The sequence below is a fragment of the Phalacrocorax aristotelis genome, chromosome 3 (genome assembly GCF_949628215.1).
Source record: "Phalacrocorax aristotelis chromosome 3, bGulAri2.1, whole genome shotgun sequence".
NCBI lineage: Eukaryota > Metazoa > Chordata > Aves > Suliformes > Phalacrocoracidae > Phalacrocorax > Phalacrocorax aristotelis.
In genome coordinates this window covers 98,793,774-98,808,020 of record NC_134278.1, presented here as the reverse complement: position 1 = coordinate 98,808,020, position 14,247 = coordinate 98,793,774, and the positions used below count along the sequence as shown (strand labels likewise).

The 14,247-nt window shown below is 43.7% G+C and overlaps 1 protein-coding gene across 1 annotated transcript in view; it reads right to left on the bottom strand.

Annotated features, from left to right (window-relative positions):
* Positions 1-5,227: 5,227 nt before the first annotated feature.
* TOGARAM2 (TOG array regulator of axonemal microtubules 2) overlaps positions 5,228-14,247 on the bottom strand; it is a 41,736-nt gene continuing 32,716 nt past the window's right edge. Inside the window, 2 exon segments of the mRNA XM_075089793.1 lie at positions 5,228-6,065; positions 8,362-8,448. Of these exon segments, the coding sequence (XP_074945894.1) occupies positions 5,821-6,065; positions 8,362-8,448 (332 nt within the window). The 3' untranslated portion in view covers positions 5,228-5,820.

Below are 14,247 nucleotides of genomic sequence, written 5' to 3'. Positions count from 1 at the left end.
CCTGCAACGTGCTACCCTGCCTGGGCCTTATACAGAGACCAGGATTAGACCCATAGCTAAGCAAGCACACACAGCCACATAAAATAGATGTTTTTCCTTCAGAAAGCCTAATTAACACATCACACATGCATTTTCTTCTGTAACATCACAAACTGGCAAACATGCAGGCTTTGCTGTCAAAATGTTATGGTTTGCACTGGGCTGTGAAGTGTTTTTCCCCAAGGCAGAGGAATAATGGCAGCTACAAATTAAAATGTAAGCGTAACAGATTCAAATGATTATGAAATGAAACTGATAAATAATTTCTTAAAAGGCAGCATTGTCAATGATCACGCAGTCCACCAAGAGTCAGAGCTAAACCCAGAAGAGCTTGTTCCAGCTACGCAGGAATTCATTACGCTGGCAAGCACTGGCCCACAGCAATAAATTATCACATAGCTCTGGGCTGAACGGCACCCAGGCTGGAGTATAAATAGATTTGAGAAACCCTTCTCACCTGTTGTTGGCCTCACGGTCAACCTATCCTTCTGCAAACAACTTACAACAGCATTGCTTGCCTGCTGTCCCAGGTAAATATACATATACATATACATGCCTTTTCAAAAGCAGTGCATCTATTCCCAGTGAAATACATTTTCTTTTCTTACATATAAAATTGTGATTGAAGACAGCTATGAGCCAGAAATGACTCAGATTGCAAATGTGCACAGCTTTGGGATTTGGGCCAAGTTTTGTTTGCTTAGGCTTATTGTGAGCAAAGAATACACCTCCTTAGAAAACTTTATTCTATGCAGGACCTCTCAGGTACATTGTCCCCAAAACATGTAAATAAATGACACCATCATAACGCTGAATAATCAATAGCGGCAGCAGATGACTCAAAGAAGTCTTGGAAAAGAGGAAGAGGAGGAGAGGACCAGTGAGGAAAGGATATGGTGGGACAGATTTATTCTTTGTTGGATTTGCACTAAGATTTTAGGCCAACACTTACTGGGCCAAGAGCAATCTGTAAGTTTGCTAAAAAATAGCTTCCTACAGGCATGAAACATGAACTACTGTCAGCCCTGGGCAGGACCAGAAGAGGGTCATGCTGTTACCATTATCTTCAATGGAGTATTAGTTGCAGGATCACTGGAGAATGAAAAAGCAGTACCTGCCAGCAGCTGTCAGACTGTGCAGGGAGGTCCCACAGCTGCAGAGGTCCAGCCTGCCAGGGCACCTACCAGAGCCATCAGGCTGATTCAGCTGGAGGGAGGCTGTTCCCTGGGGAAACAGGAGCATGCTTTGTTTGCACGATGTAAGGCTGAAAATGAAAACTGCCAGAATAATACGGCAGTCAAAGCAATAGAGATCCTAGTGTTGGCACAATTATGTCCATAGGAAAGTCATCTTACTAGTATCACCGATTTCCCTTCTTGAAATAACATGTACTACTATTTGAATATTTGCACTGACACAGATGTGTCGACACTGAGCAGTTTTATAGCCTGATATATTTATACACACTGACAGCACACACGGAGGAGGAATATTCTGCAAAGGAAGCATCTCCACATGTAGACACATGTATAGATGTGCATGTGTCTGTAGAGGAAGCCAAAGGAGCAGCAGTCAAACCACAGGGACATGAAATTTTAGGCTACGTGTGAAAGCCTGGGCATAACTGCAGCGCTGGCCTCTGGGCACGAGCATCCTTTCCAGGTCCCAGCAGCGGGTAGCCACAGACCTGACCATCCTGCAGCCTTCACTGCAGTCTCCGAAGGGGACAGAGTTTTTACTTTCTGCTTTCAAATGCAGCAGAGGTGAAACGTGTTAAACAGCTGTGAAAGTAGCATAGTCTTCATTTATCCAGGGCACAGCTATTAGCACAGAGAGAGGCTTTACAAGCTCCTTTACCACTGCCAGTTGCATTCAAAAACTATTGGGGGGAATTTTAAGGATACACAGGGGCAGTTTGTTGGCCAAAGTTACTGGTTTTTTCAGCTAAAGATACCAAGGCAGAGTGGAGGCTTAAAAGTTCAGGTCAACTCTAATTTTAGCTGGAGTGGTTTTCTCACCTCTGCCAGTATCAAAGGCAGTATCACAGTATCAGGATTCAGTGTCAGCTGTCAGAGATTTGGTAGCAATGCAACCACTTTTATCCCCATCATCACTATTTAACAAGGATGAAAATAGCTACCTCGGTGCACCTCCCCTCCTTCTGCTGGAGAGAGACACTTCAGCAGCTGGTTCCCAAGCCCACCTTTAACCTTGGCAAGAGCAAGTTCTACCAGAATCACCTTGTTACACTCCATGACCCAGCTGCATTTCTGCAAAAGCAGCACCTTTCAGGTGCATTCTTTAATTCTCTCCTCCACCTCCCACAGCAGCACCACAAGGCAGCATCGACATTATTTATAACAGGAACCTTCAGCCTCCGCTCTACCCTTCAGGTCCATCCTTCCTTCCTTGTCCTCCCTCCCTGGCCACCCTCCCTATTTGCCTTATTTTTCCATACCATCCCCAGAGTCCTCTTGGCACTGCCAAGTTCATGCATTTACCTTCCTGCAGGGTTTTACGATTGCATTTCCACAGGGAGATTCAGGGTCCAGCTAACACATTTGCATGGCACAAGCACTCTGAAGAGCAGATGAGCCACACCACCAGGCATGTGCTTTGACTCTTGGTGAGAAGGAAATGCCCGTTGGTGGAAAAAATGAATTTTGCAGACTGGATTCAGACTACATTGCACCAGTCTCTCCACTCATGCAGCTTCAGAGCTCTAATGCTCCCTTGGCACAGGGCCATGGCAGAAGACAATTCTCTCCCTACTCCAGAGGGGAATGTAAGCTTTATTCTCTCCTTTATGGTAGAAGCAGAGTTGCCTTTTCTCCCCCACCTTCCCTTGATGACAACTCCTCTTACCTTCAGCAAGCAGGGGGAGCCATCTGTGACAGCCAGGGTCTGCCTGGGGCTCTGGCAGTATATAGGGTAAGAGTAAGCCAGTGAAGAATATTGCCATACGTTTATTTTGCTATACTAACTTGTGTAGGTTAGCAGCTGCACTGCACAATAAATGCAGTAATTAAACTGGCCCTTCAAGTGCAGCTTTCAGTCTCCTCTCTGGTGAGACTTCTGTAATAAAATTATAATAAAAAATAATTTAGAAAAAATAAATATTTAAATTCTTACCAATACTGGAAGAAGGACCAACACTGCTCTGCCTTTTGTGTCTATCATCCAGAAAAACTTGGCAGCTTCTTAATAACTTCTGAGATGACCACCTGTGCAAACACATGGCAGGAGAGCTCACCTGAGCTGAATTAACCCCTACCTGTTAACCCCTCTGCTTGTCACTGCAGGCAGTCACATTGTCAGGCAAATATGATCTCACTGTGGTAGAAGTGCCCCTCTCATGGGGAAACTGTCTCAGCTGGAGAGTTAAAAAATCAAAACACCTAGACAGAAAATAGGTAATGGCAGGCAACGCTTTATTCTTGTCAGCTGTGGGGAACAGTATGCATGAAAGAACCGCTCGAGGCCAATAGATAGTTAAGAAACCAGTTACATGTGTTGCTTTTCAAACCTACTTTGCAAGTGCTACAACTAAATGCATAAAAACAGGTTCTGGGAGGCCTGGTATGATGTGCACACAAGCTTTTTTCTCCCAAGTGCAGAAACTTCCCCCCGTGTTCCCAAGGGCCCAAGCACAGCCAAAGAGAAAGTAAAACCAAAGAGCTTTTATTCAGCCCAGCAAAAGCAGCCTGCACAGAGCAGTGTTTACTGGGCTCCAGAGGGAGAGATCTGCAGAGGAAGGAAACAGTGAGAACAACTTTTGATGTAGAAGAGGTAAAACCAGGAGGCCCTCTAGAGAGGCGAATCACTTAAAAGAAAAAATAAAGTTACCTGTTAAAATGGAACTCCAGCAGTAGCAAACTGCAGGTGCTTAATGAAGTGACCATAGTTCCAGATCTGCTATTTAAACACCACCACCCTCTATTTCACCCTTAGCGTCTGGGCGCACACATATACTGTGCAGAGCCCGATCACACCCGCAAAGCAACTGCATGCTACCAGGCTGTTCCTCTTTCTGGTAAGCTGTTATAAATTTCTTGAGATGTTAAACTCCAAAATGCTCTAGCAGATCTGCAAGGACTATGGCTTCCACTAGGCTCTGCAGGATCACCAGGGACACCTGTGTTTCAGAGCCAGGTCCCTTGCCTAGGTCACATACCAAGACTCACAGAGATGTGTTCCTGAGTGCTCCCTCCTATCAAAAGTTGGGAGTTAAAAACAAAAGAAGAGCAGCAAAAAGTGTTTTAGAAGAGTCTACTAAATAATTTTGCTGCTTTAGTACTGTACTAAAAAGAAAAAGATATTCCTTAAGAGGTGACCCAGTACAACAATAGTATCTGGCAAGTTGGAGTCCTGTATAGCTTCAGACATACCAAACAACACAGCAAATAAATGTAAGATCCCAAGACCCCTGGGATGGGCAGATCTCCCTGGATTGTTGTATGGCCTCCCAGCTTCATACGAGGTCCTTGTACCTGTCAAGAACCTGTCAAGGCTCTTTTAACCTTCCATCGACCCTGTGTCTTTCATGGCATTATTCTCCTATTTTTCTTCTCCCCAAAAATTCCATTTTTCTTTCTTTCAAAACTCAATGCCGGTATATTGCGATTATATGAACATAGACCAGGCTTCTCTGTTTTCATATCTGATTATGCAGATGCACTGACATCTGCTGCTTTCAGCCCTTCCTCTCTTTCTCTCATCATTTCTCCTCTTCATGCTTCCAAACCTTTGTACGGTAAAGGACTGGCACATCCCTTCCTCACTCTGTTTCCTGAATCTTAGGTTCAGAAGTGCTTTATTGGTCCACATATAAGGCAAACACTTCACAAAAAAAGAGAAGACATTTAGGAAATGTATATATATTTAAAAATTGTACCTGGTCCCATGATGCCTGCCCACAGCTTACCTCCCGGCAGCTTCTGTAGGACACCCTCAGCCTGCGCAGCACCCCCTGCAAGATGGCAGAGCCCCCTGCCCCGAGCCCTGCTCCTGCACCTCACCAGAGGTGCCCCAAGGTGCTGTGAGGCAGTCAAATGGCACCAGACACCTTGCCACATGAGCCCATTGCATGGGGGAGCACAGGGGACTACAGACAAGATGCACCACCTGAAGTGGGAAGAAATTTTTAGTGCAGCTGGGGAGATTTTTGCTGTCATGGGACTGGGGGTCTGAGCTTGACATGGACATCTTGGGTATCTGCAGTTGCACCAGCAGCTACCAGAGTCTTGTAAAGGGGCCACGTGGTAGCTTCACAGCTTCTCACCTATGGCATACGCTGGCACATACAGTAAACTGCACATCCTCCTATAACTCCACCACATATCCTCCAGGCTAGCAGGTCCTGGTTTCTCATTCTCTGCTTCCCAGATCAAGCCATCTAATCCTGTAGCCCAAATGCTTCCAAAGCCCATCTCTTACTTTGTACGTAAATATATATATACACATCTCTTACTCTCTAAGTACATATATAAATATATTCTTTTCCTTTTTACAGTTAAAAATTGCATCTTACACATGGGTTTTTTTTTTTTGGTGTCTATGCGAGCTTCTTAGGAAAGACAAGCTCAAGATATAAAACTTTTGACAATACTTCCTTCTATTTTTTATTATTTTTTAAAAGCCTACATCAAAACATACTATGTCTATCTGTTCCTATAAACTGTAGGGTAAAACCCATTCTTCAAACACAGAGAATAAAACAAATGCCACCACCACATCCAACTTTGCCTGTCCCACGTCAGCTTCCTGGAGCACACCAAGCCTTCACCCGACGTTCAGGTCCAAAACTTCCCAGAGGTTTTTCGCCACATGCTGAGGCTGGCTGGCAGCATGCTCCTTCAGGCTGGAGCCCATCAGCTGGTAGAGGATCGCTGCAAGCTTGATGACCACAGCCCTGACATTGCCACTTCGGACAGGCAGGGTCCTATTTCCCAGGAAGAACCAAAGCACAGGTAGGGCATAGCGCTTGGCAGCTCGGGGTTTCATGGGATAAACAGATGCCACAAGCACTGCCAAAAGAGAGACATGCTTCTTAATAGCCATAATGCAAACAAGTACCTATCTTTATTTTTGGTTCTTAGAAGCCTTTTCTGGCTAATATAAGCAAGCGCCAAGAGCCTGGTGATCCAGAAACAGGCAACAGTGGCTGATCATCCACTGAACAGAACAACCAACTTCTAAAGACCTTAATTTCTCCAAATCAGAGGCTTTGTATCCATGATAGACTTAGCAAAGTGAATCATACACATTTTGTAAATCAATTCATTGTCTGCTTTTGCATTACAAATGACAAAAATGTCAAATAGCCGTTTATTTCCATTAAGAAGTTGGCTAAACCAGCTGCTGAAGATTTTGAAATGCAGCTTAGAGAGGTAATTGAAAGATTTCTAATAAAAAGGATGATTACTTTTTTGTGACCTTTGATGAAAAATACCAAAAATCTAATCTGGCAGTTCCCTTTGCTCAGTGGCACACAGCAAACAGCAGTACTATACCACACTTCAGAACTCCAGCCCACAAAAGATGTGTGCTGCTTGACCGCTTTATTAGAAACATCAGTGACTAACTGATGTCTTTGGCAGAATGGTCTAATTTGAGCTTTTTTCCCCTCATACTTGGTGGCTTCTAATGAAGAGCTGTTTCAAACTTCAGGATGTCTTAGATAATTACCCAGACCCCATTGCCATGGCATTTGAACATCTCACAAGTGGAATGGCATTTGAGTATTGCACAAGTTTAATGGCATTTACCCTCACAATGTTCCCTGAAATAGGCGAATAGAGATAGAAAAATCTTACACAGGGGGCTGAAATTTAACCAAAAAACAAGCATTCCCTCCCCCTCTCATTCCCTCTGAAGTCTGCTCTCAGCTCATTTTCTGAGCTGAACTACATTAAATACAAACAAAAATTTACTACCAAAAGGCTCCTTGCATGGCAGATTTTGCTGAGAGATCAAAATCTGAAATGGTCTAGGGACAGAGTTCTTATTTTCTGTTCAGTGGAAATGTTATGCAGTAACCATTTATTATTCTGTAGTGGAAGGACCTTCATTTTCTCTACGCTGTTAATCTAGCATCCGTCATCAACATTTAAACGGCTCCTGAAAGTACCTAAAAACAATTCTGGTAAGCAGGAAAAGGGTTATGGTACCTATTTTAAAATGGGAATCAATTTGATTTTAAATGCTATTAAACACAACGGTCACTATGGAGCTTCAGAAGAGAAAGAGCTGTCTGTTCCCACTAAATCCCAGAGAGAACATCTGCTCTCTCTAAAGTAGTCCCAATTTATGTTCAAATGCTTTATTTCAAAAAGATTAAAATAACTGTAAAACTAAATTCTATGTTTATGGAGATTTACTTTATTCAAATTATCTTTAAAGGCCCTTTTAAGAAAAGGCTATTCACTATGGTTAAACATGCCCTTTTGAGATTCATAATGAAGAAGCAAAGTGTATTAAACCTTGGATTAAAAGATGCTGGCCTAATTAACAATGGAATTAGCCCTAATTAAAGCAAGGCTATAAATAGTCTTCTCTAGTATATATTGAGATTATAATTTTTTCCATTCCTTCACTATTGCTGACATAGCAAGCTACTATTCGAAATCAATTATCAGCTGCATTTGTAGTGTGTCAGACACCGTTGATACAGAAATAGACTGTTTGCACGTCGTGAAGTGCTCAGAGTCCAAGGTCATATCTGCAATACAGGCAGGAAGCCTCAGCGCGTTAACGGGCTGAATTGCCTGCTTCTGTCCCTCTGCCCCCAAATCCTGCCTTGCACAAAATCCTCACCTGTAATATGTGTGTTGAGTCTTCACCTACACTATGATCCCCAAGCTCTGCAGGATTCAGCCTCAAAAGTTTCCAACAGGAAAACAAGAATCCCATGATGACAAAACAAACTGATCCTCAGAAATACCAGTTGCCACAATTTTTTCTGAAGGCTGGTTGTTTGCTTTAGAAAAGGGACCTCTTACAGACATCCATGACCTTTACTGTACTGTCCTTCAAAGAGACAAGCCAGCCAGGGTATTTTTAGCCCTTCTCTTTCCTTGAGGTAGGTCCTGAGATGCCCCAGTGAGAGCTCAGCACCATCATCACACATGCTGCACACCTCTGCAGCAGTCAGGCAAACCCCTGCCAAATACACCTAGTATGTGTGTTTTGCAGGAGGGACAAGCTCAGGACCTTCTGGTGTTTGATGAGCTACTGCACTGTCTGTTCAGAGGCATTCCCTCTCAATATTCCCTCTGAAAATGTCTTGACTTAGAAATGGAAAATAGCTGAAGCAGGCAATACCTGAGAGACATTCTGTGACATCCAGCAGAGCTTGGCCGCTGAGCAAACGCACTCGGTGGGCAAATGCTTGCAGCAACAATGCATTATCTGAAAGAGAAACATTTATTTCTGCTCACTCTTCTGAGGTTATAAGAAAGAAAAAAAAAAAAAGGATGGAGGGGAAAGGGCAGGGGTAACTGCATTTTGTAAAATAAAGTAAATTTCTGGCAGTTTCTGAGTCCTTTTCCTCTTCCTTCCTTCCAGCTTACTTGGGAGGATTTTAAATTAAAAAATAAAAGCTCCCATTTCACATTTATAAATCCAAAGTTGACTGCTGTACAGGAGCTGTGTTAAACTATTCACATGAGGGCCCTCAAAATTTAAATCACATGTAAGCAGTGAAAAGGTTTTGCATCCCGGAGCTTTACAGAAGTGACCTCCTCCCTTCTCTAAGGCAAAAAAGTGAGAATGCTCAAAAATCCACCTATCCATTCACACTTTAAGGATAAGCTGGTGTTAAATCTTTAAGTTACCTGTTGGGATCTATGGACAAGACTTCAAGTCACTCTTACAAGAGAGAATTACTGCTCATTTCCAACACCATATGCCTTTGGGGGCTCTTTTAACATCTCTGAAATCAGATCTTGGCACAGAGACTAGAAAACAAACTGATTTCCTGATACTTGACTGTCATATATATTTTAGTTTTTCCTATGCTGCCTGTTATTGACCTAGGGTCTTGTTTTAATTTATAAATTGTTGCCCAGATTGGTCTGCAAGCCTCCAGTCTTACTGCTTTAATAAGGCAAGCAAAGCTTTTCTTGGAGGCAGAATGCACATGGGAATCACTAGAACACTTCACGGCGTCACCAGGAGTGGCACCGATAAAGCAGGCAACCTACTTCTTTGTGAACCACTGCAGAACCAAATCCCAAAGTGTTTTCAAGTAGCACTGTGCTATTAAATGCTCCTTTTTGCATGAGATATAAAAAGGAAGTCCCTAATGATTTTCTTGCAAGCATGCAGTAAAGAACTGATCCTGCTACCCTAATTAAGCTCTGCTTTGGTAATTACACTCTTCATTCACCATTTTAAATAGGCACTTCACTTTCTGCCTCATACTCTTGCAGTATTGGCAGAGGCTGTTTCACACTTGCTGTTCCTCCCCAGGGATTTACCCTACAGCTGCTGCTTTGAAAAAAATGCCCTGAGATCTAGAGATCTTGAAGGAGCACTTTAAGATTACTTCAGTGAAGTAATTAATCTTTAATATCAGTACCTACACAGATTTTCAGGGGAACACTTGGATTTTGGGTGGGTGAGGAGGAACTGTTTGTTTGCTTAGTTTTTAGGAAGCTACATGTATAGGCACTATTCATGTTTCAATTTAAGGGTTTCACAGAATCACAGAATGGTAGGGGTTGGAAGGGACCTCTAGAGATCATCCTGTCCAACCCCCCTGCTTGAGCAGGTACACCTACACCAGGGTGCACAGGACTGCGTCCAGGTGGGTTTTGGATATTTCCAGAGAAGGAGATTCCACGAACTCTCTTGGCAGCCTGTTCCAGTAAATAAGTTTTTCTTGAGCTTGGGGAAAGTGCTACTTGAATATTGACCATCTCTCTCGGACCCCCCTACCTTCTAGAGCCCTAGCCCATGGGATTCCTCCAAGAAGGTCTTTAAAGAGGCCAAAGTTATCTCTCCTGCAGTCCAGGGTTGTAATCCTACTTGTTGCCTTGCTTCTACAACACAGAATCCTGAACTCCACCATCTCATGGTCACTGCAGCCAAAGCTACCCCCAACCCTCACATCCTCAACTAGACCTTCTTTGTTTTAGTATAAGGTCCAGCAGCACATCTCGCCTCGTTGGCTACTCCACCACCTGTGTCAAAAACTTATCCTCGATGCTCTGCAGGAACCTCCTGGATCACACACGCCTCGCCGTGTTGTTTTCCAGCAAATATCAGGGTGGTTGAAGTCCCCCATAAGAACCAAGGCTTGCAATTGTGAGGCTACTTCCAGCTGTCTGTAGAAGTTTCAAATGCCCTGTGCATTTTGAAACACTAAAGCTCAAGTCAATAACAAAATTACCCAACCATAACTTTAGCTGCCTTGAGACCTACAGACAGAGGAACTTTTAATGGCTTTTAGAGAAAACAAGGCAGCAGGCAGTTCAGTTCTTATTAACTCAGCTTTAATTCTCTGCACTACATATTGGCTAAACCTCTTGGCCACAGGACAGGCAGCCCAGCATTTGCAGTCTGAGCAAAAGAAGAATCTGCTTCTCTGTGCTCTCATTTTTATTGTGGCCCCCTCTCTTTGCTATGTTAACACCTGCAGGGGAAATTTCCCTTCCCCTCTTGCAGAGGTCTGGTTCCTCTGGGAGCTACCCGGACTGCTGGCCTGACTCCACACCCTGGCGTCAGGCAGTGGCCATGTGAAGGACATTTCTTTCATGAAAGAGGACAGGGTCAGAGAGATGTCAGAGGAGAGCAAGATCTATGTCTTGGTCCCATCGCACTCGAGTTTGGTTTGCTGATTCGCCCCATCTACAAGGTGGCTCCCTCAAGTCAGATTAAGGTCCCAGGTCACAGCTAATGAATGTGTGTAGCCTTCAGCTGGGGATGTCCAAGCCACTGTAAGGGTTAAGCTAAATAAATAATTCAGGCTTTATTTGGGAGCAAATCAGTTTGTTTGTACGTAGAATTTTGGTCTCGGGAAGGGGGGAGTTATTTCTGGTTTGGGGGTTGTTTTATTTTTTGTTTTTACATCAAGTGATCAAGCAATTTTCTAATCAGCCTGCATTTTTGCCTGGATCATCAGACATGACAGATGAAGTTTCTCCTAAAACTCAGAATCTGAGGCATGTCAACAAAGTCTCAGAGCAATAGCTGGGCTCAGCTCTGAAACTCAGTGGAGCAATGGGGCAAGATGTTGTATTCACTTACTCTAAGCTAGCAACATTGCACAATCCTTTAGATTTAGAGTTCTGGGGGGAGTTTGTCATTCGCCACTTGATTTTAAATTGTAAAGGCAGACAATTTTAAAGCCTATGGGAAGGTTTCACTCATGCATTCTTCCAGTAGAGCCTACCTTCCCCCACTAAAGCTCTAGGTGTTGAATTTTGAAGCATTTGTGATTCAGTTGCCTGTTTGAATTTTTGCAAATGTCCATAAAAATGAACAGAACCAAAAAAATATATCCCTCCTTGTTTGCTTGAACCTGTCTCTGGGTAAAGTCAGTGTGAAGAGAGACAGATGTGCCTTGCTCCTGTCCTGACATCTGCCAGCATAGAAAATTTACAGTGATCTCTCAGAATTGGTGAGAGGGGAATGACAGAACGCTCCATACAAAACCCTGAAGGGATCTGTTTGCCACATCCTCTCTTAGCAGGATTCTGCAACTTTTCCCCAACCTCTCCCAGTCACCACAAAAAACATGTAAGGGCCAAGAGCAGTACAGGTCTCACACCCTTCTCCCCACTTCATGGTCAGGAACAACCCTATACTTGAGACACAGAAAGGCAGTGGGTCAGCAAGTTCCCTGAGTTTGCAAAGCAGCTGATGTGGAGAAAGTTGTTAATTCCCCTTTAAGACCTGTCCCTTCAACACTAAATTTTTCAGGCATGTTCACCCAGTGCTGCATTTTCACAGCTGACATAAATCTAGGTGGCAAGGGAATTTACAGCAGACCTTGGCTATGTAGTTATTGGCTATAGCAATCTTGCCCCATGCAGAACAACATGTGGAACAAGCCATCATTTACAGCTGGATTTATACCTGTTTGTTTTAAAGAAATGAACTTGGGAAATCATAAATTCCCTTTAAAAAAAAAAAAAAGACGACAAAGAAGAAAGGTGGAAAATAGACAGGACCAGCTGATGCCTATAATGTAGAGCCTCCCAGGAAGCAGTTCTACAGAAGCTCTGATGGGCCAGTGTCCCTTTGCACCAACAGCAAAGCAATTCATTTGGGAAGTCAAATTGGGCCCAAACAACCTCCAAAACTCCCTTTGTCCCTGAGTTCTAGCAAAGTTGTACTCCAGGATTTATTGTTCAGCTCCTTCTGTACCAAAGCAGACAACAGCACAGAGCCAAAGGCTCCTGGGACTTTGGGGAAATGCTGGTATGCGTTCAAACCTGACTGGGAACTGGTATGTAAGGACTACACCACCACAGCTCACCAGTTACAGCTGGCAGGAATTCAAGTCCTTTGATATCTAGTATAAATGACACAAGTGATCTGCAAACCTGGCATCAATCATAGAACCCAAACACTTTATGTGGAGCCTGTTTGTCTGTAGTAGATTTTCATCAGTGTAAAAAAAACTCCTGGTGAACACTTTCATTGATGGCCTTCATCTTTCCAAAACCAAACTCCCTGCATGCATAAGTACACACACACCAGCTCTCATCTCACATTTCAACAGAAGTCAGAGCTGGAGTAAACAGCAGATGAAGAGCCCCAGGGACCAGAAACTTCTGGTCACAGCTGCAGCAATGACAGTGGTAGCAAAAGTATCGCCAGAGTGTTTCTGAATCAAGAGGGAAATTCAGACCTGGATCCATCTCACCAAACTTTAAACACTACACTGAGGTTTCAGCGGGCAGACGTAAATACCTCCTGTTAGCTACACAGAGTAGCATGAGTCTTCCTCCCTGATGGAAATGTGTGCAAAATGAAAACCAGGTAACATCAACACCTCTCTGCTAGATCCTTGCAGCTGGATCCTCCAGCAAATCCAGCTGCCTAAAATAAAGTGCATAAGAATAACCTAAGAGTCACAAAGAACACTTGCTACAGACTTGGGTCTTTGTTTTTAACCATGTCCTCTGGCTGCATCCAACCCTACCAGCCCCTTCTTCACTTAGAGGGCCACCCAGTTGTCTATCCATGTTCTCAGTGTGGTGAATCATTAATACCAACCATAAAACTGAAGTGAGAGAAAAAAAAATGTTAGTATAAACCCATTCTATTTTACTCACATCTTTTTATTTCTGCTTTTCTGACTCCCTTATTTTTAGGTTACTGCCTCCAAATTAAGGCAAATTGAGGCCTGTGGCAGGTGAGGGGAAGCAAGGAGCTAACTTCAGGGTAGTATCTCCATATGATTTTAAGAAACACATACTAGCCACATGCATATAGTTTCTAGGACAGATCACAGGTGAATAATTCCAAATGCACTGACCCAAAAGTAGCTGTTAAAAGCTGTTTTGATGAACCGTAAAGACATCAACGTAGACTTCTGTAGTATTACCCATGGAGGAACACGCCACTATATTTGCCAGTCCAGAGCATGCAAACCCATAGCTTTTGGACAGCAATAAGGGACTGGCTGGAGGTATACTCTGCAGGACAGGTCCTACCAGCTGAAACAAGCCTGAGAATCCCTGAGAGCTTCAGCATGACCCTGGTAGGCAGCACAACCTGTAGCAGGCCATATGGTTCCAGAGACAATGCAGATCAGCACCTCACCCTCCCTCTACTGCAGGTATATATTTAACATCAGCAGGCATACTTGCAGCCCCATGCTCAAGCATCCAGAAAAGGTGATGATAATGGGCTCCTGACCCTTCTGGAAGAAGGAAGCCAAGGCATTTCTAACCCCACACATGTGGAGACCTTCAGCCTGACTACGGAACAAGCATTTCATCCTTCATCTGATATCCGCTATGATCCTTCATAACACAGTATCTTATTAAATTCAAGGTCTCAGTCTCTGAATTCAAAAGGACGTTTTCCTTTGGGCTTTACATGGCTAAACTACCACCTAAAACTGTCAAATGAGTAACAGAGTTCAAAGCTTTTCATACTGGTGTCAGCAAGGGCCAGACATCTGCTCAGGAGGCCCGACACTGCCAGAGCATGGAATGAAGCCCAGCAAGAGCAAAAAGCCTCCACCACCCT